Raw genomic sequence first — 24,471 nt, forward strand, 5'->3', positions numbered from 1 at the left:
GCACTCGAGCCCAAGGCTTAGAAGAGAGATCTGGGTGTCAGTTCTGCCACTCACTACGGAGGTTATTTATTTTAAGCCTTAATTTTCCTCACACCCCTACTGATAAACCCCCCGAATCCCCACCCCGGCTCCCAGCCCCCGGCGCCCCAGGGTTGTTAACGCCTACATGAGGGCACGTGACGATTTAATTACCTCCTCTGCGCGGCTGACCCTCACTAACCCGGCCGGTCCCTCCGCCCGCCCCTCGGCCCCCTCCGCGTATTCCGCGGGAGACCGCGAGACCTTCGTGCGCACGCGCCGCTGCGCCCCGGGGCGCTCTCGCGCACTGGCGCGGCGCCCACTGGGCGTCCCCGCTGCTCGCCCCGGGGCGCGGGCGCGCGCCCGCTCCGGCGGCCCCGCCCCCAGCGGCGCGCGCCCCACGGCCGCCGAGGGGCGGGGACGCGAGCGAGGCAGGCCATGGAGCCCCTGCGGAGGGCCCACGAGGCCGCGCTCCGGCTGCTGCTGTGTCGGCCTTGGGCCTCGGGCGCCGCCTCCCGCCCGAAGCCCCGCGCCTCGGAGGTGCTGACGCGGCACCTGCTGCAGCGGCGCCTGCCGCACTGGACCTCCTTCTGCGTGCCCTACAGCGCCGTCCGCAACGACCAGTTCGGCCTCTCGCACTTCAACTGGCCCGTGCAGGACGCCAACTACCACGTCCTGCGTACCGGCTGCTTCCCCTACATCAAGTACCACTGCTCCAAGGCCCCCTGGCAGGACCTGGCCGGGCAGGATCGGTTCTTCACGGCGCTCAAGGTCGTCAACCTGGGTGAGTGGCCCGGGCCGGTGAAGCACGTCCCGCTGACAATGGGATCACTGTTTGCAAAGCACGCTGACAAACGTCGCTCAGACGCCGAGACCCCGGCCCCAAGGTCAGGCCGCGACAGCGCCGGGGAGCCCCGCCTCGGCCCCGCGCAGGCTCGCCCGGGCGCACGCGCTCGCCACGCTTCGGCCCGCGCTGTTGGGTTTCCCAGACCCTGCCTCCGCGTCTCACCCACTCTGCGGCGTTCTAGGACTGGCCTTGGCCCTAGTATTTTGGATTCCCCCCACCCACCCCAATCCCTCCCCGTACATGCTTGTCGGGGCTGAGTGGTTGCCACTGAGTCATTCCCAGAAAAGTCGGGCTTTATCCCAGACCTATATCCAGGGACCACACTGCGTCACCCCTGGGGAGGAGACATGCATTCCATCCTCACCTGCTGCAGCTCTTGACTGGGAGGACCCCTAGAGTGGGCAGTAAGAATGAGGGTGTAAGGAAACGACCCCACTGCAAAGTGGCTCTGAAGTTAAGAAATGTCTTACTGCATGGCAGCGTTCGTTCCCATGACCATCATTTTCTTGGGTGCGTTCAGTATTATAAAAACTGGAACTACTTTCTGAGTTTCATTGTTTTCTTTATATGAAATCCCAACGAGTGCGTTTTACTAAAAGCACTAAAGGTTTTCACCGGTCATATCAGCTTCCTAAGGTGCTAGGCCTAAAAGGTACCAAAATATTCTGCCTCTTTAATATTTCTGTGTTTTCATGGGAATATTCTAATTCGGAGAGCATTTACTCTTGCTGGATGCTTATATTCTTTTGGCTAATGAGGGAAGAGGCATGAACGTTGACATAAGTATATCGTTTGTATCTTTATCGAGAGGCCTCAAGATGTTTTGAACCTATTAATAGGTAATATCACATTGATCCAGATTTTAGTAATTCAAAATCTAGACGTGGGAGCTGAACCATGTTACCCAACCAGTTTTTTTAAACCAGAGTTAAAGCTAAACCCCTGTGCACCTGCACTGGTATTATATAATCTGATGGCTTATTAATTTAAATATGGTATTTATGTATTTTTGCTTATAGTAACTCACGTCAGTCATGGGATTTTTGAACCATTGGTCTACTGGGACTGTCCTGGGTTCAGTCCACCCAAGGAGAAGATAATTAAGCAATGTGTAATTCTTTAAAAATTTGTCCATTTGGCTGATGGACTACATAGAGCATACCCTCTAATTTTGAGGTTGAAGTTGAAGGGTAAGCTCACTTAGAAGATTCGATTCCAAAGACTAGAATGATGAATAGGTTCAGGAAGAAGTTTATTTTAGCATTTTCAGAATCAGTCATTCATCCCCAAATGTAAAGAGTAACAGGTTAGGAAAAGTATAATTGGAGGATAATAGGTAAACCATGAGCCAAATGCCTTTTAAAGAAAGTTTTCATTTGAAACTTAATACTTTAAGAACACCTTAATGACTAGGGGCTTCTCTTTTAAATATACATGCAAAGAAATCCAAAGAAAAGTAGCATACCCAGAACATTCTCACACAAAGAAGTGACACATTTTGAGGAAAGAAACAACAGTTGTAGTTTTTTTATGAGGAAGAGAAGGCTGAAGAGTGATTTAATGGTCTTTGGAAATTCTAAAAATCCTGCCCAAACGGGAATAAGAGTTTTAAGTTAAACAAAAGGGAAAAGTTTCTGCTCATGCATGCTTTAATACGAATTGGCTTTTACTGGTAAAGGGAATTTTTTTCTGGACTTTTTAAAGAGGAGTGTATTCACCAATTTGGTAATGTTTATTTTGTATTTTTGTCTTAAGGTAGGGCATTAGATAATAGATTCTTTCCGGTTCTGTGATGCCCCCTCTGGATCATCAAATACCTATTCTATTAATAAAAGTACTTAGGATCTTATTCCTCTTATTCCCTTCTAAATTAGTAATTATCAGAGTAATTCATTTTTCCATTTTGTAAATAATAAAGATTTCTCTTGTACCATTTGTTCCCTTTCTCCTCTGCCCTCCCTTCAATGGAAGCTGACATTTTACTGATGGTTTATCAGTCTGGGTATCCTGCTGGGAAGTAGATTGAGATTTAAGAAAAGCAACTTACCATTGGAATGAATGGGTAATTGGAGACTTGCTAAGAAGTTCTAATTTTTTTTAAGTGCTTAATTTGACAGTGGTTTACCTACTGTTCAGCTGACTCAAAATGAATTATTATGCAAAGAACTGACATTCGTGTTCATTTTGATGTTATGTTTCAGTCTGGGAAAAAAATAATTTCTCATGGAATTTTATAGACTTTATAGCTTATGTGCTATAGATAAAGAAAATTATTTTTTTATGTTTAAATTGTTTAAGTAGCAAATCTCATTTTAGCCTGACTACATTAAGTAGACTGCAGGAAAAAAGAAATAGAGAATTTCTGACTCCTGCATTACAGCACAATCCCCTATCAAACAGCATCCCTGATAGTGGTTCCTAGCTGTTTCTTAAAAGAGATAATGTAGTTATTATAAGCTAGTAATCTTTGGTCAGTTCTCCCATTTTAGCTGAAAAAATATTGACCATTGATTTGTGTGGTTTTTAAAACGTGTCAATATTTTAACTGAAAACTGGTAAGTACTGTAAAACAAGATTTCAGTTTCACCAGCCATTCCTTAAATTTGTATCCTTAGCATTGGTTTAAAAGGCATATTTTATTTTTTAAAAAGGCATATTTTATATATTTTACTGTCAGTATATTTAGAAAATTAATAATTGTTTCTAGAACCTATTTTGTTCTTCCTCCATTGATTCAGCTTTCAAGTTGTGATACTGTATTTTAAATTTATTTTTTATTTCAACTTCTCCCTCTACTCTTCACTCCTGCCTGTTTTCTTGTCTACTTCCCTACCCATACTCCCTTTTCTTTTTTTTTTCTTTTTGATAAGTAGCTTTATGATGCTAGTTTTTGTGGCTTTTTTGTGACATTCCCTTGAAGCATTTAGAGATTCTTTTGGGTATTACCAAGGCAAAGAAGGCAAATATACTGTCAAAGATTTCGTGAGAGTTCCAGGGAACCCTGTGATGGTGACAAACTGTGACCCAGTATATTCCTAAAAATAGAGGGGTGCCAGCCTGAATGGGCATTTTTGCCTGTTCTCATTGCCAGCTAGTGACGCTTCTCCTGATTAATCTCTGGCATCACAGTGGTTGGAATGCAGCTTCAGGGAAAAAGCACAAAGTAGTCCAATGCACTTACACACTCAAAACAAGCATAATACAGCAAATATATTCTTGCAGAAAAATAAAAAAATCTAGCAATAGGATCAGTCCTGAGCATGTGATTTCCCTATTAACTAGAAAGAGGGATTTCCCAAATGTACAGCCGTTCTTTTAAATTGTCATTTTTCTGTCCAACTCCTACACAAGAACAATAAAATTAATACTTGTGTAGAGCATACAATATTTATTATTGATTCATATGCCTGTGGTTTTATACATGTTTTTAGTATGTTAATAGTCACTGATTTTAAATAGTTGCCTTAAAAAAGATAGGAGCTGTGAAAGTTTATTTTGTGTCCAATATAGTGTCATATGCCTCAGTGCTTAATCCATTATCTCTGGTTAGTATATGTTTAGTTTCCTGTATCGCAAATGGCAACTAGTATCAACTGTAACAGCAAAATCTTATCAAATGGAAATATTCCAAAGAAGAAACATGTTGTTGGAGCCTACTGTATACCTATTTCAAATAGGTTGAAACAAGATTGTTTTCAAATCAGTTGTAAAAATACTCATGGGAATATTTCTCATACCTGTTATACTAAAATCTTCCTTAGAATTAGGGTTTTCCTTAGGTTTCGAAGACAACTGTTTGACCGAGTTTCTTTTAAGTTGTACAGAAAATTACTTTAGTCATCAGTGTTACTGTTTGATGTAAAGCACAGTAAAGTTGACCTAGTAATTTGAGCTTAAGGCCACCAATCCGGAGCATCTACAACTAAATTAATGAATATTCTATTTGCTTATTTGTGAAAAGTATATAGAATTACTTCATAATTGGGGCGTCTGGGTGGCTCAGTCATTAAGCGTCTGCCTTCGGCTCAGGTCATGATCCCAGGGTCCTGGGATCGAGCCCCACATCGGGCTCCCTGCTCAGCAGGAAGCCTGCTTCTCCCACTCCCAGTCCCCCTGCTTGTGTTCCCTCTCTCTCTGTGCCTCTCTCTGTCAAATTAATAAATAAAATCTTTCAAAAAAAGAATTACTTCATAATTACTTGGAAGTGACGAATTAGTGCCTAAAGTGCTTTGAATTAAAACTTAAACCAGCCTTATCTATAGTTTTAAAAATCTCTAGGCTCACACAGTTGTTTCCATATTCCACAAACTGATGAAATTGAGCTCTTGGATAATTAGAATCAGTCTGTACTCATATCTTTATATTTTCATAACTTTACAATTTGTTGACATTGCAGAAGAGTGCTCTGTGATTTGTACCATGACAAATACATGGATGCATGATTAATTAATAAGCATTGATGTTCATTAATAACATATTCATTTGTTTTCTAGGTATTCCAACCTTATTATATGGACTTGGCTCCTGGTTATTTGCTAGAGTCACAGAGACTGTACATACCAGTTATGGACCAATAACAATTTATTTTCTAAATAAAGAAGATGAAGGTGCCAGGTATTGAAGGTGTGCATCGGAGAACATAAATATCAGTGGATTTTCTCTTGTGTGTATATGCAATGTTTATTTTTGACCCTTTTTTTTTTTTAAAGATTTTATTTATTTGACAGAGACACAGCGAGAGAGGGAACACAAGCAGGGGGAGCAGGCTTCCCGCAGAGCAGGGAGCCCGATGTGGGGCTCGATCCCAGGACTCCGGGACCATGACCCGAACCGAAGGCAGAAGCTCAATGACTGAGCCACCCAGGCGCCCCTATTTTTGACCCTTTAAAATAAAACTTTTGTAAACACCTTTTTCTTTCTACGGTGTCGGGTTCTTTAAGATGAATCATTGCCCTCAAGAGGCAAAGCTTTTCATACATTGTTATATATTGCGTGCTCCGTTTAGCCAATGGGAACTACAGATGCATGAAGCATATACCAATTTTTTTTCCTAGAATTGGGTTAAATTACAGATAAAAAATGATTATAACATACATATATTCTATAGTTAGCTATTAACAATTCAAGTCGATTCTTGGAGGAGAAAATGGATCTTTTATAGGACACTGGAAAAAGAAGTAGAGGATTTTAGGATATATGTGGAGATAATACCATTGGCAATTCCAGTTGGATTCTAATTGTAATCTGAAATCTAAACTATTCAGCTGCCAGGATTTTCAATGGGAATGTCTTAAAGCCCTTGTGCCATTTACCTAGATGAGAGGTCTAGATATAATGTTGAAACTTCTTACTGCCTAAACATCCAATACCATACTACTTTCTAAAAAATAATGACTCTGGTTAATGTAAATGTAGCAAGACAAATGAAATTAAGACTTACTAAAAGTTAAAATAGCATGCTGATAAAGCTGTAAGAACAATTAAGATCTAGAAAGACCCAGAAGAATAAACTTGGTGACTGTTTATAAAAGCAATTAGCTGAGGGCGCCTGGGTGGCTCAGTTGGTTAAGCGACTGCCTTCGGCTCAGGTCATGATCCTGGAGTCCCGGGATCGAGTCCCACATCGGGCTCCCTGCTCAGCGGGGAGTCTGCTTCTCCCTCTGACCCTCCTCCCTCTCATGCTCTCTGTCTCTCATTGTCTATCTCGCAAATAAATAAAATCTTAAAAAAAAAAAAAAATAAAATAAAAGCAATTAGCTGAAATGGTACATATCCATACACTTCTTGGTGATGGGAAATGGGCTGAAATTTTAAAGACCTGATAGCAGTTTTGTGTTAAGATTTTATTAAGTTAGGGGCGCCTGGGTGGCTCAGTTGGTTAAGCGACTGCCTTCAGCTCAGGTCATGATCCTGGAGTCCCTGGATCGAGTCCCACATCGGGCTCCCTGCTCGGCAGGGAGTCTGCTTCTCCCTCTGACCCTCCCCCTCTCATGTGTTCTCTCTCATTCTCTCTCTCTCAAATAAATAAATAAAATCTTTAAAAAAAAAAAAAAAAAAAAAAAAAAAAAAAAAAAGATTTTATTAAGTTAATTGCATTTTTGAAAGCAAAGTCATTAAAAAAAATTTATCCTTGGGGGTAGTTACAAAATACCCAGATGAATGGTAAATTTCAGAAATTTGGAGTAATTTAGGGAGAACTAAGTAGAACTATTTAATTTCTAAACCAATGGGTGTTTAAGATTTATGATCTCTCCCATAATTACAAACATACATTATATATCATTTTATGTTAATGTGTTGCTGATACTCTGCAACATTCACACATTATTGTAGCAAAATATTTTATAAAATACAGCATTTGGGTGCTTGCTTCTGGCAAATCCGTAGAGAAAGTGAGTGGCAGTGACTGAGGTGAAAATACCAGAATAAAGTAATACAAACTGACTTCTTTAAAGGTAGTTGTTTTAAATGAGCTGCAGAAAGTGAGCTGTTCTTCAAATATATGTAGTGTTCACTTGTCTAAATGCAATTCTAAATAACACTTTAATCAAAGAAGTACTTATGCCATTATATTTAGTCCAGAAGAATATACTTGACACTAGTTAAATGAATGGCTTACACGAAGGAGATAGTGTTACATTAAGCTTCATTAATAATAAAACTGACTATTAGCATTTTGCAAGGAAGGCTAGAACTGATTTCCCCTGTAATGGGCAAAGTTAAATAACTATAGCTCATAAGTTTTAAGTCAAATACTGCTCATTCACTGCTGCTGGTCTTGTCAATACTTGCTGTAAAGGTTTGGTCCCAGCACAAGGCCGATAAAATGGTTTTTAATTACCAGACTATAAATACAGCTTTTCAGTAGAGTTGCACTTCTTTTCACACTGGCCTGTTTGATTTCTGATAATTTGTACTGCTGACTCTGCTTACCTGTTTTTCAATAGCTACAGTCAGTGTGACTTCTTGTCCATATGGTGATAGGTAAGTCTCCTTGGAGAAGATCTTTGACAAACTACCCTATTGATCTCTGTGATTCTCTGCTGCTTGCAGCATTAAATAGAGCCTTGATTTCTTGTCTCATGCGCTCGCTGTGTAACAATTAAGCAAATGTAATATTTTCTTGTATTACATGAAAATCAATAGACCTCTTGCTCTCATGGAGTTGATCATGGTGAAGGATGAACTCAACGATGGCTAAGGGCATAGTTCAAATATTAAAATACCATTCATTGGATTTATTAAGTCTTAACAGTGAACCTTTTAGTCTAAAAATGCTCCCCATTGAACAGTAATGGTTTAAGTTTTTCCTTTAAAGTTGAATATGACATGGAAGCATTGTGGTCTAAAAGGGATAAAGTATAAATGCTAGAAGTCAGGAGACTGATTCTATTTTAGTGTCAGTCCTGTATTACTTTTTGACCTCAAGCTAATAACTCTACTCGTTTGTGTCTTAGTTTTTTCCACCTGTAAACTGAGAAGAACAAAACACGGAACCTTTCTACTTTAAAATGTATGATAAATATGCTTGTAAGCAAATGTCAGTTTTATTTCAGTAAAAGCTGGTTTTGTAGTCCTCATTCTTCTATTCCATATGTATTTTTTTTTTTTTAAAGATTTTATTTATTTATTTGAGAGAGAGAGAATGAGAGAGAGAGAACACATGAGAGGGGATAGGGTCAGAGGACGAAGCAGACTCCCTGCCGAGCAGGGAGCCCGATGCGGGACTCGATCCAGGGACTCCAGGATCATGACCTGAGCCGAAGGCAGTCGCTTAACCAACTGAGCCACCCAGGCGCCCCCTATTCCATATGTATTTATATGTAAAGAACTTCATTAACGGAAGGATTTTAAAAATAAGGGAGAGAAAGAAAGGAGACAAATTGAGGCATTGTATGGTTGCCTGCTTGAGAGCTGATAATGCCTGAGATGGCAAGCAGGGTTCCAAGTTGACCCTGCCATTCTGGATATTAGGAATATTCTTAGTTGATGAAACAACCAAACACAGCTTTTCTGCCAATACTTCTTTGATGGGATTTTGTCTTTAAAAAAAATCCAGGCAAAACTATTTTTTAATGAAGATGAGTGTTAGTATAAAATTTTAGAAATCTTCTATTGTTACTTCTACGCAAATCAGTTATCAAGTATTGGAAGAAATTTCTGGTCAAAATTTTTAGTTCCTATGTGAACTGTGAACCACCATAAAGATACAGTAAGAATTGGCATGGATGAGGTGGCTAATATAAAAATCCCTAGTTTCTCAGTGCTAATGTCTTATCATACCAAAATGACAAAGAGCTATTTCTTTTATCACACATATTTGGTCACTAAGATTTTGCTAATTGTTGACTTCAGTAAAAAAATGAAACATTTTTAATTATTAAAAGCCATACATATTTCTTTTACAATGTACATTTTATTTCTTGTCATTTATATTTATATTCACTCAAAACTCTAAGCAAGAACATCTATAATGCTTCATGAAGTATCTCTTAATTCTATTGAAGAATGAATGATGTTTAAATGGGTGGGGTGACATCAAGACAGGATCTTGGTTTCATTTCATTTAAAAGTTAATGCAGATAACAGAAACCTTATCCTAAAGCTGTTAGATCGGGTATCTTTTTTTCAGCACTTACCATTCAGACAGTAATGATGTTTGAGGGCATCTTAACCTAAACAAGTATTTAGCATTACATCTCACCTGGGTCAACAGTCTAGGGTATCAAAGTTAAACTGTGTTACTGTAAATTAATGGAAAATGTAACTGCACTTTGCTGAAAGATCAATGTCCAATAAAGGCTGCACAATCAAATCTTGTTGCAATGATTGAGGTCTTTAATTGCCTTTCAAAGATAAGGTGGTAATCAACACAGCTTTAACTGATTTTTTTACTAGTTCAATCACATGCTAATGACTAGTGCCAAGTCAGAATCTTTAACTACTTATACTTATTAAATCTTATGTTAGTAATGAAAAATTACTTTAGCTACACAATCGATAGAACACAAATCTTAATTACTATATTTCACTTTTATACTATTTTATATGCTTGACAAATGTTTCACAAGAGCTTTCCCAACAGTAAGAAGTGTTATTAATAGTGACCGTGGTCCACAGAGTATTTTTGTAATATAAATTAGAGAAGAGATGTTGAGAAAAAATTTCTTCTTTAAACGAAAACGTGGCTAAAATAGTTTCCACTGACATAAGTTTGGCCATCCAGCTACTTCTAGGAATTCTATTCTGCTAATTCAGAATACCTTTAATACAACTGGGATAAAATAAATCCAGACTGTTTTTAGTGTGTTTCCAAAGTTTCAGTTAGTTTTCTAGTAAAGAAATTAATTTTGTGTACAGCCTGCTATAAAATTCTCCTAATTGGGGAAAGGATAAGTTAGTAAAGGGAAATGAAAACTGAAAATAAGTAGGACTTCAACAAAATTAAGAACTTTCATGCTTCAAAGGATACTATCAAGAAAATGAAAAACCAACTGATGGTATGGGAGAAAATATTTGCAAATCATGTATCTGATAGGGGACTTGTAGCTAGAATATATAAAGAACTCTTATAACTCAAAAACCCAATTGAAAAATAGATTTGAACAGATATTTCTCCAAATAAGTTATACAAATTTTTGCTACTAAGCACATGAAAAGATGTTCAACATTAACTGCTGGGAAACTCAAATCAAAACCACAATGAGATACCACTTCATACCTCCTACGATGGCTATAATCACAAAGGCAGATGATACCAAGTATTGCCAAGGATGTGGAGAAATTGGAACCCTCATGCATTATCAGTGGGAGTGTAAAATGATGTAACAACTTTGGGAAAGTTCGGCAGTTCCTCAAAATATTAAGCATGAACTTAACATATGACCCAGCAATTCTATTCCTAGGTATATACTGTAGAGAACTGAAAACATATGTTCACACAAAAACTTGTACGAAAATGTTCATAGCAGCATTGTTCATTTTAGCCCCAAAATGGAAACAACCCAAATAGCTACCAGTTGATGAATGAATAAATAAAATGTGGCATGTTCACACAATGAAATATTATTCAGTCAAAAAAAGGAATGATGGACCCATACACATGATAGGATTGATAAAGCTAGAACACATCATGCTAAGTGAAAAGAAGCCAGTCATAAAAGACCACATATTACATGATTTCATTTATACGAAATGTCCAGAACAGGCAAATCTACAGAGCCAAAGTGAATTAGTGATTGTCTAGGGTTGGGGAGGTTGGGAGGAAATGGGCAGTGACATGTCATGGGTATGGATTTTCTTTTTTGGGTGATGAAACTGTTCTAAAATTGTGGTGGTGGTTCACAACACTGCGACTATACTCAAACCATTGAATGGTACATTCTAAGTGGACGACTGTGTGGCATGTGAATTATCTCTCAATGAAACTGTTAAAAAATTAGTAATGGGGAGAGGGGAAATGGGCCATTAGTATTTAATGCGATATGGTTTCAATTTTGCAAGATGAAAAAAGATCTCAGACAGATGGTACCAATGGTTGTATAATAACGTGAATGATAATGTGACTGTACTTGATACCACTGAACTGTACACTTAAAAATGGTTAACATGGTGCAGTGCCTGGGTGGTTCATTCAGACTTGGTTTAGGCTCAGGTCATGATCTCTGGTGGTGGGATCCAGCCCCACAGCCGGCTCTGTTCAGCACCGGGTCTGCCTGAGATTCTCCCCCCTACTCCAGCTCCTCCCCAAGTATGCACTCTCTCTCTCTCTCTCTCTCTCAAATAAATAAATAAATAAATAAATAAAATCATTTTTTAAAAAATTATTAACATGGTAAATTTTGTTTTATATGTATTTTACTGCAAATAAAAATAATTTTTAAAATTTAGTAAAGGATTTAATATTACTGCAATGAAATACAACTGATTACATGATTTCTATAGAAAATAACTGAGTTTAGAAAAATGTTAGAGATTATAAGAGGTAAAACATGTTAATATCATTTTAGACATTGCAGTCTTAGAATTTAAAAAATTTTAATTGTGAAACCTAGTTTTAATTAAGTAGATGAAATCTCATTTGGGATCATTTTTAGTAGCATTAAGGATATACTTTTATATCTTCATTATATACTTGTATCCCGAAACTAATACAATGTTGTAGGTCAATTATTCTTCAATATAAAAATACATACACACATGCACAAAGAGATTTTTTTTTTAAAGATTTTATTTATTTGACAGAGAGAGACACAGAGAGAGAGGGAACACAAGCAGGGGGAGTGGGAGAGGGAGAAGCAGGCCCTCCGCCGAGCAGGGAGCCCGATGTGGGGCTCGATCCCAGGACCCTGGGACCATGATCTGAGCTGAAGGCAGACGCTTAAGGACTGAGCCACCCAGGCACCCCAAGAGATGTGTTGTTTTAAAAAGATGTACTTGGTTTGAGATTATTTAAGATAAGACCAAAGAAAAGCATGTAAAATGTTAGTAAATGAAAATATCCTCTTTTAGATCCTAGTTGCTGGGTAAAGAATATTAGCTACTACTAGTATGAGGTGTTATACAGTATTGCTGATAGCTATTTTAGTTGCACTTATATCATTTTAAATACAGTTTATGAACGTTGTACTACTCCATTATATTATTAATTTATCTTCAGTGATATTTATAGTATCAATTTAAAAGCAGTAAAACTTCATGAAAAGTAGCTTAAACACAAGGATTTTGATAAACAAAAGCTTCCAGTTTTTAAAAGCAAATCATGGGAGCTGTACTTCTTAGAGATTTGAAGTTTTCGTATTGTTGTTGATGATAGAATTATGAACCTTATAAACTCAGTATTTTTTAGTTAACCTAAATACATAAATCTATTTGAATTCATCTTATGAAAAGAGATATGTCATTAGATATATGATCATTATATGCTTTAGTGATTCATGGACCTTGTTACATACATGCTTTGTAATGTATGAATTATTTAGTAAGAAAAATCACAATAATTTTGTTGTTACTCAAAAATTTATGGGTTGGCAGAAACAATTATGCAGCCCCTGAAGCTGGTATGTTAAGGTAACATCATTAACACTACGTAGTATGATTTTTTTAGTAGTTACTTGACATAACCTTTACTGTTTCTGCTAGAATATATCAGTAATTTTATAACAATCTGTCTGTAAAGAGAACATTGAATTTATTAACCACAAAGTGATTCATTTTGCTCTATTTTCATATAAGTGCATAATTTAAAATCAGACCTAAAAAAGTTGTCTACCCTAAAGGAGGAATAAAAAAAATACAAATGAAAATCAATACTCCAGTAAATAGATTAAAAATTTTTTAAATTTTAACTCCACTTAATAAAAATGGATATTTCTATTTCAAAAAATGAATACGTTTAAGAAGTGAATTAGGGGCGCCTGGGTGGCTCAGATGGTTGAGCGTCTGCCTTCGGCTCGGGTCATGGTCCCGGGGTCCTGGGATCGAGCCCCGCATCGGGCTCCCTGCTCAAGTGGGGAGCCTGCTTCTCCCTCTCCCTCTGCCATTCTCTCCACTTGTGCTCTCTGGCTCTATCTCTCTGTTAAATAAATAAATAAAATCTTAAAGAAAAAAAAAAAAAGATTTAAGAAGTGAATGAAAGTCCATGAAGATAGGAGATTATCTCATAACCTTTCTTTACGCATGATATTAAGGCCCTTTCTGTGAGATGAAGCCAAAATTATAGTTTCTTATGCTTTCAGTTCTCCAGATTTATAAATGAAGGAACCAAGAATTTTAAAGTTGGAATATAAATCTAAATAGTGTCACCTAATTTTAGATTACATTTAAAAATCAATAGTCATTCATTCATCCTCCAAATACTTTTGCATTGACCACGTTGAAGGCAAATTTTAGTAATTTTACTTGTCAACAAAATCTAGCAGTTCTGAATCTATGTACAGGGTCCGTTCAAGCCATACTGGGGGGGAAAAAAAACAGCTTCTGTACATAACTGGATGAGAACTACATCTTACTAATTTTGTGTTCACAACATTTATCATATAATGAAGACTTTGTGTGGAATGAATGCGTGATATTCAAAATTAAAAATAAAACTTGTCTTCATCTTTAAGAGCTTCAAGAAAAGGATACGTACCTGGAGATAATATGAATTATTTGCAAGAACAGCAACAAGTTTTGAAATACTTCACATGTAATGAATTAATGTACACTGTTCTATGTATTCTGAAAAACCAAAGACTTGAATCCTGTTGTAATATCCTTTTGAGGCATTTCAAAAGGTGCTGTCTGTCTTCTCATTTTAAAGTCAAATGAAATGATATGCAGAAGTAAATGAAGTGAAACATTAAACAGAAAGTACTACTCATTTTAAATAGAACTATAAACAATATGTTGGTAACTGGGAGACAAGAACATTTCAATTGACTTGGCCAAACATGAAATGGGCTACCTCTTGAGGCAGTGAGTCCTGCTGTTGGATATGTTCAGAGAGGCTGTGTGACAATTCCTTAGGTAGACATGGAGAGAATTCTTGAATTAGACTGAGAACTGGATTGGTGATTTTGTAAGTTTCCTTTAATTCTGAAATTGTACTTCATTCTTGCATGCCTATCTCTGATTCCCAATCATGCTATTTAGTTTGGTGTTTATTGCTGTTCTACTGTGTGTAATACAGAGAACATTGTTCTGAAGATAAAATATATGGTTTAAGTTCTTGTCATACCATTACCAGTTAAATGACAGAGAAAAATTAGAACTTTCTAAATCTTAACTGTCTTCATGTATACAATAAGGAGTTTATCGAACACTTACATAGCATTTATTTGTGCCAGGTCCTAGACTATGCACTCCATACACATTAACTCACTTAATCCTCTCTTAACAACCCAGTGAGTTAGGCACTGTTTTGATGCCTATGTTTTAGTTGTGGAAACCAAGAAGTCTTACCCAAGGTCACACATGGTGAGTGTTAGTCCAACCCCTGCAGTCTGTCTACAGAGTCCATCGTCTGAACCTACAATGCATAGGACAATTTTGTCACATAATGGATGTTCAGGGGTTTATCTGTGCTCATTTTTGTTCATGCTTCTTCATATTCTTCTTTTTTAAAAACTAAAGGATATTAGGCAACATGAAGAAAATGTTTATTGTTCAGTTGTTATTGCTATTATAAATTGTACGATTATATCTTTTTACAATTGAAATTTCCAATACATTATTGCTGGTGTGTAGAAACACAGCTTACTGTAAAAAAAATTTTTTGAAATAATTTTATTATTTTTTAAAAGACTTTTTATTTATTTATTTGAGTGAGAGAGAGAGAGAGCATAAGCTGGGGGAGGAGCAGAGGGAGAGGGAGAAGTAGACTCCCCGCTGCGCAGGGAATCTGATGCAGGACTCCATCCCAAGACCCTGAGATCAAGACCTAAGCCAAAGGCAGATGCTTAACTGACTGAGCCACCCAGGTGCCCATGAAATAATTTTAGATTTACAGAAAAATTGCAAAGGTATTACAGAGTTCCTATATATCCTCACCCAGATTTCCCTAATGTTAGCCCCTTACATAGCTTAGTTGTCAAAACTAAGAAGTCAAAGAAGTCAACATTGGTGCATTATTACTAACTGAACTGCGGACTTCACCAGTTTTTCATTATTGTTCTTTTCCTGTTCCAAGATTCCACTGAGGGTCTCACAATGTATTCGGTCATCATGTCTTCTTAGTCTTCTCAGGTCTGTGACAGTTTCTTTGTTTTTTGTGTTTTATGACCTTGACAGGGTTTTTTTTTAAGATTTTATTTATTTATTTGAGAGAGAGAGAAAGTGAGAGAGAGAGAGAGCGCATGAGAGGGGGGAGAGTCACAGGGAGAAGCAGACTCCCTGCTGAGCAGGGAGCCTGACATGGAGCTCAATCCTGGGACTCCGGGATCATGACCTGAGCCAAAGGCAGACACCCCACCAACTGAGCCACCCAGGTGCCCCAACCTTGACAGTTTTAAGGAGTACTTGTCAGGTACCTTGTAGAATGTCCCTCAATTTGGGTTTGTCTGATGTTTTTCTCATGATTAGATCGGGGCTATGAGTTTTGGGGAGAAGACCACAGAGGTCAACTGCCCCTCTTACTGCCTCATATTAGAGAGCACATGATACCAACATGACCTATTACTGGGGAAGTTAACCTTGATCACTTGTTTAAGATGGTGTCTGCTAGGTTTCTCCACTGGGAAGTTAAGAGTTTTCATCCTCTGTTCTAATCATATTCTTTTATTTATTTTATTTATTTATTTTTTTAGAGAGAGAGAGAGAGAGTGTGTGTGTGTGTACACATGTGAGGGGGGAGGGGCAGAGGGGGAGAGAGAGAGAGAGAGAGAGAGAATCTTAAGCAGACTCCACCCCCAGAGCAGAGCCCAACATGGGGCTTGATCTCATGACCCTGAGATCATGATCTGAGCTGAAATCAGGAGTGGGACGCTTAACCGACTGAGCCACCTAGGCGCCCCACGTCATATTCTTTTAAATCAAAATTAATCAGCAACTATTTGAGTGTTATATATAAGGGCCCCCAGTAGGCCCTGAAGGAGATAAGTGGAATTCTCGAGCACAGGAGGGAATCGATATTTGCTATAAAATTTGTAGTTCACTGGGAGTCCATAATGGTTGTTATTCTTGATGGTGGTGGTAGCAAAGCAAAGGAGCAAGTGAGGCTTAAGATAGGCAAGAAATGTACATGGCAGTTGCATTCCTATTACTCAATCCACCTTGCCTTCAAAATCCATTCATTCACTCAACAGATATTATTAAAGTGCCCGCTGTGTGCCAGGTACTATTTTAGGTGCTAGGGATATGGCAGCAAATAAAGACACACACAATTCCCCTCCCTCATTACCTTAGAGTTTAGTGGAGAGACAAACAAATGAGTGAAACCCCTGATATGTTAGATAGTGATAAATGCTAGGAGAAAAATAAAAGAGCTTGTATCTATGGGTGGAGTGGGTTTGGGACTGGTTTGTAATTTCCATAGTGTGTGCTAAAGGAAGGCTGCAGCTAGAAGGTGACGTTTAAGTCGAGACCTACAGAATGTACTCTTCTGGGGAGGGCATCCATGGGCGTTCGGAATGGTCCAGCATTTGACATACCATCGCAGGCTGTCCTACAATACAGCTTCTAACAAAACTAGACTGTCCAGAACCCCTGATAATAGAATTGTTTACTTTTATACCAACAAGGTTGGGAAAGCACCAAAATCTCCATGTAGCCTATGCCCAGGCTGACTTCAAGGAGTTCGTGCAGTGAGACCTAAAGTCCTTATGAGGTTGTCTAAAACAGAAAAACACGTCAGCAGGGCCTATGGTGGTTCCATGTATGCTAAGTGTGTTCGAGACAGGATCAAGCATGCTTTCCTTATCAAGGAGCAGCAAATCGTTGTGGAAGTGTTGAAAGCACAAGCACAGAGTCAGAAAGCTAAAAAAAAAAAAAAGAAAAAAGAAAAAAGAAGCCGTTTTTGAGTAATAAAATAATAACAACAACAACAGCAAAAGACCTGCAGAATGCGAGGCAGTGAGCCATCTGGATACCAGGGCTAAGAGCAATCCAGGCAGGGGGAATGGCAAATGCAAAGGCCCTGAGGTGGAATGCCTGATGTGTTCAAGGAACAGTGAGAAGGAAGCTGGTATGAATGAGGGAGAGTAGTAGGAGATGAGGTTTGAGGGTCCAGAAAGTATCAGGAGCAGAATGTGCAGAGTTTTATAGGTCAAGGAAAGGACTTCATTGTTTACCCTGCACAAGTTAGGAAGCCATCTGGAGAATCTTAACCAAAGGAGTGACTTGATCTAACCTTGGCAACTGGGTTGAGGATAGAGTAGTAGCAAAGGTGGAAACAGAAGATTAGGAGAAAACAGCAAGGGTAGTTTGAACTGGGGTAGCAGCTGTGAAGTGGTAGGAAGGAGTCAGATTCTGGGTTAAGAACTCAAGATTGAGAGCAAGGTAAAAAGAGATGAAAGAAAACCTCTGTGATTTACAATAGCAAAATGGATTTTCCTCATTAAAAAAATATCACTTTACAACAACATAAATAACCTGCTTTAAAACTGGGCAAAGGGGGGAGCCTAAGTGGTGTAGTCAGTTAAATGTCCAACTCTTGGTTTTGGCTGGGGTCATGATCTCAGCACTGTGAGACAGAGCCCTGTGTTGGGTTCTGCACTCAGCACTCAGCATGGACTCTGCTTGAGATTCTCTCTCCCTCTCTCTCTGCCCCTCCTGCTCATGATCTCTCTCTCTCTCTCAAACAAATAAATAAATCTTTTTTAAAAAATGGGCAAAGGAATTAAATAGACAGTTCCCCAAAGAAGATATATAAATGGCCAACAGGCATATGAGAAGATGCTCAACATCACCAATCACTAGGGAAATGCACATTGAAACCACAGTGAGATACCACCTAACATCCAATAGGATGGCTAATATAAAAAATACAGAAGATAGCAAGTGTTGGTGAAGGTGTGGAGAAATTGGAACCCTCGTGCATTGCTGGTGGGAATGCAAAATGGTGCAGTCATTGTGGAAAACAGCATGGTGGTTCCTCAAAATATTAAAAATAGAATTACTATATGATCCAGCAATTCCACTTCTGGGTACATACCTATCCGGAAAAATTGAAAGTACAAATTGAGTTGGTTTTCCCCATAGCACTATGAATTAAAAAGCTGTTTAACAAATGATAGGTTCATAGAAAATTTCTAGTTTTATGGTCTATTTTCTCAAATAATGGGAAATGAACTTTCAATGAAACGTACATGGGGACCTTGGGCACACTGTTTACTTTTCCCGGGACTGAGGTGCAGGTGGAAAAGGGCAATTTCAGAATATCTGGAGCATCTGATTAAATGAATTTCTACCTAAGCTATTAATCTACAGTAACTAAAAAGAGATAATTTATCTCCTACACGGACTTTCAAATTAAATTTAAAAGAAATTCAGGCAGAGAAAACTAAGCACAAAATTTTTTGGTATTATACTGAAACTAATCAACATTTAAATTATTTTTTCTCTCGCGTGAATAAACTGAGTGTTAGGGGGAAACTGCCACTCCTCTCCCACGAAATTTATACAAAATTCAGCACCCAAAAGTAAAGCGACATGTGCCCCTTTATTAGCAGATTATGGACCAACCTACACGTTGCAATTTGTAAACAAACTTTTATCTAGGCACCATAGATCAACACAATTATGCACTTTAAAATGAGGTTAACAAGGCATTTAAAAACAACCCAGGGTTATTGCTACTGCCTGAGATATCACTGATTGCGTAAACATTGCTATCTAGTTGAAAATTTATGGACGAGACCGGATATTTTCTGCAACGATTTAATAATAGAACATGATGCCACTACTGCAGCTGTCCCCTGGCAGTTGAACTCTTCCCTGATTTTCTTAACTGTTGCTTTTGAACAACGAGATGTTTACTATTTCAGGGCAATCGTGGGGTAAAACAAAAAGAATTCATACACTCGTGGCTAATACGAGAGGAAGACGATGACCTTCCGCATGCGTGGCGTGGAAGAAGGAAGAGAAAAAGACAAGCACTTTTTGAGTTCTTGCCTTGCTCTTGCTGATTTGATGCACAAACCCCGTCAAGGTAGACGGCTTGACAAAGTAGGGATAAAGGAGAGCTGCACTTCTTTCTGGGGCTGCCGCAAACGGTACGCAATTTTGTGTCGTCAATTGGCTTTTGGCGGACCCAGTCCCAGTTCAGTTTCGTCCTTCGTTTGTTAGATGGTTTCACCTGGCCGCCTTTAACGAGGGTCGGGAAAGGTAAGGACCGTCACTCGGTCGCCGCGGGCGGCCACAGGGCGACGGAGGTCTCCCGACTAGGCAAGCCCCGCCGGCCTTCATGCCGGTTCCCGCACTTTGCGCGCACTCCCCGGGTCCCGCCCGCCTGGCCGCGGGGGCGGGGCTGGCCGGGAGCTGCCCTCTTCCAACATGGCGCCGCGGGAGGCGGGTCCCTCTCGCCGGCTCCCGGGGTTCCGGTGCCGTGCGTTTTGGTTCCGGAGTAACAGTGCCCTCGCCGCGCCTTCCTCCTCCTCCTGCCGCCGCCGCTGCCGCCGCCGCCGCCGCAGCCGGAACGTTCGGCCTGGGGCGGCCGGGGTTGAGCCCGTGCGCGCCGCGCCCTCTCAGTCGGGGTGGGGAACAGGACTCGCTCCCCGACCCTCCCGCGGACGGCCCTCCTCAGCTTTCGCGTGGTCTGGGGGCCCCGGGGCTCCTTCCAAACAGCTCCCGACTGAGTCCCGTCCAGTCGGGGACCCTCCACTCTCCACTAAGGAGGAGTGGACACCTGCCGCTCTGCCTCCCTAAAACGGGGTCGTCTCCTCACACCCACACAGACGGCAGAGAGCTTCACGATCCCGTTTCGCCCAGTTTTCCAACTCCAGAACCTTCTGACCTCCGCTAGTTCCTACCGGCCCCTTCCTCCTGCTCCGTCCACGCTCACAGGGAGGCAGCTCCGACCCCATACAGCCTGGGTCTGGCTCGGTGCCTGCGGGCGCCTTCCAGACCACTGCTCCTCTCCTTACTGCCCCCCGCCCCGTCCTCCTCCCCTCGGTCCCCTTGTCACCTCTTGGAGCCCTCGCTTAACCAGGATCCAGTGGGTACTTCCTACCCCAGGATGTGAGTCCCTGGAACGTGTAATGCTGTGGCTGGCCCTTGGCCCCTTCCATGCCATGGAGAACCAGGTGCTGGTGATTCGTATCAAGATTCCAAATAGTGGCGCGGTGGACTGGACAGTGCACTCCGGGCCGCAGTTACTCTTCAGGGATGTGCTGGTGAGTGGTAATCTCAGTCTTCAAATCCCACTGAGGAGGGCGCAGGGATTTGTGGGGTAGTCAGCACCTTATCCACTGAATCTGAGCCTGGTGGCCCGAGCTAGTGGCGGTGGCCATTGCTGGCCTCCTGTGAGGGCAGTTTTATTGCTTCAACGACGGCATTGATTAATTGCATGTACTGAAATCTGGCAATTGTGCAGGGCCTTGGGGAAATAGAGATGAATCAGATTGAACCCCTGCCCTCAAGGAGCTCACAGCCTGGACTGGGACGTACACACAGAAGCAACCAACTGGATGCAAAAAGCTGAGTCTAGAAGTTTTTTCCCCAAGTGTTTCTCAGAATGTCCCTGGCTAGATTCCAGCCATGCCTTTCTACCGAGTTCCCTGAACTTCTTGACTCCTGGAGAAAGGGAAACTAGACAGCTTGAATTTGCCATGTTTCAGCAAACCTAAGGTGTCATTTTTTTAAGATACTATTTTATGTACCACTCAGAAAAAATACTGCCCGTTTAACTGTGACCTGCTGCACATTATACAAAAGTAGCCCAATTTCAGAGATGCTAGCGTTGAGGGAAAGGGTACATCTTGGAATCAATGCTGTGTCATTACTCTCAGGATACTCGGAACATATTTCAAATAAAGTCATGGGATGTGAGAGCAGAGTGTAATCTTGGCGGTGGCCTGTTGAGACCTCTTACCTTTTTTGAGATAGTTACTGAGGAGCAGTGAGGCTGAATGGCTTTTCCAGAACTGTGTTGCTCCTGAGTGGGAGAGTCAGTACCAGAACTCAGATTTCCTTACTTAGTAATTTTTTCCCACATGCTGCGCTGCCACTTCTCATCTTTTAGCACACATTTGAGATAGCCAGAGTGCATTGTGCCCATTTTATATATTGAATGATTGAGGTATGAAAAGCAGAACTGACATACCCAGAAGCATGTTGCAGGTACCAAATCTATGGTGTATCTTACCTGCAAGATAAGATGGGGTGGAGCAGAGGTTCTTGGGAGGAGGGAGATCTCTGATGTGATTTTTTTTTGGTAGTCGTAGGTGACTCAATCAAAATTTGATTCCTGTACCTACATTTTGAATTCTAGATTTTACTGACCACGCAGAACATAACAGATTTTCAGGTGTCTGGGCCAGGAGTCCCGAAGCTGGAGTGAGCCAGCAGCTTCCAATCTTGTACACCAGATGTTGCCCTTCCCTTTGAGTTCACACACTCACATACATACAGATTTCTTCCCTCATGACAAGGCCCAAACTTTTTAGCACGGTCCTCTAGGCCCACGTGGATTGGCTTGTGCCTACCTGGCACCAGCTCCATCTCTCACCACACCCCTGGGAGCATCATGTGCTCCAGGTACATAGAACTAACCTTGAGTTCTTCCAGGCTGTCTCCACTCAGCCCCTTTCTTCAGCTGGCCAACTCCTACCTGCCGTTCAGAGCCCAGCTTCACTTTTCCTCTACCTTAATCTTGGTTATGTGCCCATCCTCTGTGTTCCCACAGCTTTGCTCCAGCAAAGGTCACAGGTTTTGTCACAGTTTTGTCTATCTCTTCCACTGAAATGGTAAACTTCTGGAGGAGATGGACTTTTCTGTCTCCCCTCTGTCTCTGGAGCTCCATAGCATCCTGAAATTTTTTTTTTTTTTTAAGATTTTATTTATTTATTTGACAGAGAGAGACACAACAAGAGAGGGAACAGAATCAGGGGGAGTGGGAGAGGGAGAAGCAGGCCTCCCCGCCAAGCATAGAGCCCGATGTGGGGCTCGATCCCAGGACCCTGGGACCATGACCCGAGCCGAAGGCAGAAGCCTAACAACTGAGCCACCCAGGTGCCCCCCGAAATATTTGTTCAAATATTTCAAAGGGAGCTTCAAAGAAGATGCATGCAATTATGGTTTTGTGGACCAGGCTCCTGGGTTTTGAATCTAGAAACATGGGTTTAATTGCAAGCAGTCCCACTAACTAGGCAAGTCACTCTGCCTCTTTTAGCCTTAGTTTCCTTACTTGTAAAATAGGGACTATACCTGTTTTCAAGACTTGCAAAGATTAAGTGGGATCATGCCTGTGATGAGAAAGATGTGAGCTTTCTTTCACTTTGCTCATTTGAAATAACAGAAGGTATTATTTAAAATAGAATGGTGCAGGGGCACCTGGGTGGCTCAGTCGTTAAGCGTCTGCCTTCGGCTCAGGTCATGATCCCAGGGTCCTGGGATCGAGCCCCACATCAGGCTCCCTGCTCAGTGGGGAGCCTGCTTTTCCCTCTCCCCTCCCCCTGCTTGTGTTCCCTCTCTCGCTGTCTCTCTCTCAAATAAATAAATAAACTCTTTTAAAAAAAAAAATAGAATGGTGCGATGTTTAAAAACACAAACTCTGGGCCAGACTCCCTGGGTTTAAATTGCAAGCCTTACCAGACTCACTTTGGGCAAGTGTCTTCTGTGTCTCAGTTCTTCATCTATAAAAAAAAAAAAAAAAAAAATGGAGAGTTGGAGATAAAAATAGTGCCCACCTGATAGAGTATGAGGACTACTAGAGTTGATATACATAAAGCACTTAGAACAATCTGGAATGTAGTAAGTGCTTTATAAGTATTGTTGTTATAACGTAAGGGACAGGGCCTGGGTCTTCTGCTTCTCAAGCATCTCTCAATGGTTCCTTGGCTCCAGGCTGACTGGCCTTAAAGCAAACTTTGCACAAATGGTCCCACCATCTAGAGCTCAGAGTGCCATGTGTCTTCTCACGTGCACGTGCACAGGTAAGCCCAGGTGGAGCATGCTTTGCAGGAAGGCCTGATGAAGGTCTCTTAGCAATGGGTGCTGTGCTATCTCTTATGCTCCTAATAGCAGGCTCTATGAACTGCACGCCCAGATCCTGGTGGACACCTGTGATCTCTTCTCTAGGGTCACCTCATCTTTTCATCAAGAAATTGGCAAAAACCACAGATACATCAGCATCTTTGGCTTAGAGCCTTAAAATTTAAAGCCCAATGAAATCTGGAAGCATCCCCTTCATCTAATACAACTTCACCCCAGTTTTCAAATGAGGGAGCATGAACCCCAGAGGGGGAAAATGCTAAAGCCACACAGCTCATTTTGGGCCACACCAGAAACAGAAGCCAGAAGCAGTCTGTGGTCACTGAGTCACCTGTACCTGAGCACGTTTTGGATGTGGGGTTGCAGTTGAGGGCTCTTGTCACAGCTCCATCAAATGGCTGGGAGACCCTTGAGAAGTCACTCGGCCTCTCTGGGTCTTTGTCCTGCATCTGAATAATTAGAGACTGGCTGGTCTCCAAGGGCAGAGACATTTGGTGATCTGTTTTTCAGCTTTCTGTTCTGTGTTCTGTTCCTTGTAGATATGGCCCCCAGTTTTGGGAAGATTGTGCAGGAAATCTCAACTACTCAGTGGGAGGAGAGAATGTTCCTCTTATTCTTCTTGCTATTTCAATCCTGTCTCCCAAGTCCCAGCTCAGATTTCCTCTCGTGTGTGAAATTTTTGTCTAAACTGAGTCTTTGATTTTTTCCTGCCTCCTGAGTTAGCAAATACCTATTTGCTATTTATGTCTTTTGTTTGCTCTTATCATACTATAAGTGCTCTATTTTGTTACTCTTTTAGGTTTGTCTTTATCTCTGACCAGACTAGCATCTTTCTAAATCTTATTCTTCTATAGCCTACCGCTTTGTGATCTTTATGCTCCTGGCCTGTTGTAGATGCTTAGTTATACTTTTGGCCCATCATATAGTTGATGGATTTATTAAAAGCACAGAGAAGAAAAGGATCAAGAAATGATCAC

The 24,471-nt window shown here is 40.8% G+C and overlaps 2 protein-coding genes and 1 pseudogene across 4 annotated transcripts in view; all 3 read left to right on the forward strand.

Moving 5' to 3' along the window:
* Positions 1–410: 410 nt before the first annotated feature.
* On the forward strand, positions 411–5,625 carry CUNH15orf61 (chromosome unknown C15orf61 homolog). Of its 2 annotated transcripts, none has more exons than XM_032417746.1 (3): positions 411–802; positions 5,359–5,488; positions 5,593–5,625. In XM_032417746.1, the coding sequence occupies exons 1-2, from the start codon at positions 457–459 to the stop codon at positions 5,484–5,486; spliced, it is 474 nt and encodes a 157-aa protein (XP_032273637.1). In that variant the 5' UTR covers positions 411–456; the 3' UTR covers positions 5,487–5,488; positions 5,593–5,625. The 2 variants fall into 2 exon arrangements, with proteins under 2 accessions (XP_032273637.1, XP_032273638.1); XM_032417747.1 differs by having other exon boundaries at positions 5,575–5,610.
* Positions 5,626–16,862: 11,237 nt separating this feature from the next.
* Positions 16,863–19,226, forward strand: LOC116640548 (annotated as a pseudogene).
* Positions 19,199–24,471, forward strand: part of MAP2K5 (mitogen-activated protein kinase kinase 5) — a 246,870-nt gene continuing 241,597 nt past the window's right edge. Inside the window, exons 1-2 of one of the 2 annotated variants that reach the window (XM_032417743.1) lie at positions 19,199–19,557; positions 20,493–20,676. In XM_032417743.1, coding sequence (XP_032273634.1) covers positions 19,391–19,557; positions 20,493–20,676 — 351 coding nt within the window. In that variant the 5' untranslated portion in view covers positions 19,199–19,390. Of the gene's footprint in view, positions 19,558–19,627; positions 19,670–20,492; positions 20,677–24,471 lie in introns of those variants that run through there. The other variant, XM_032417744.1, reaches the window with a different exon arrangement.

The sequence above is a fragment of the Phoca vitulina genome, unplaced genomic scaffold, assembly GCF_004348235.1.
Source record: "Phoca vitulina isolate PV1807 unplaced genomic scaffold, GSC_HSeal_1.0 scaffold20, whole genome shotgun sequence".
NCBI lineage: Eukaryota > Metazoa > Chordata > Mammalia > Carnivora > Phocidae > Phoca > Phoca vitulina.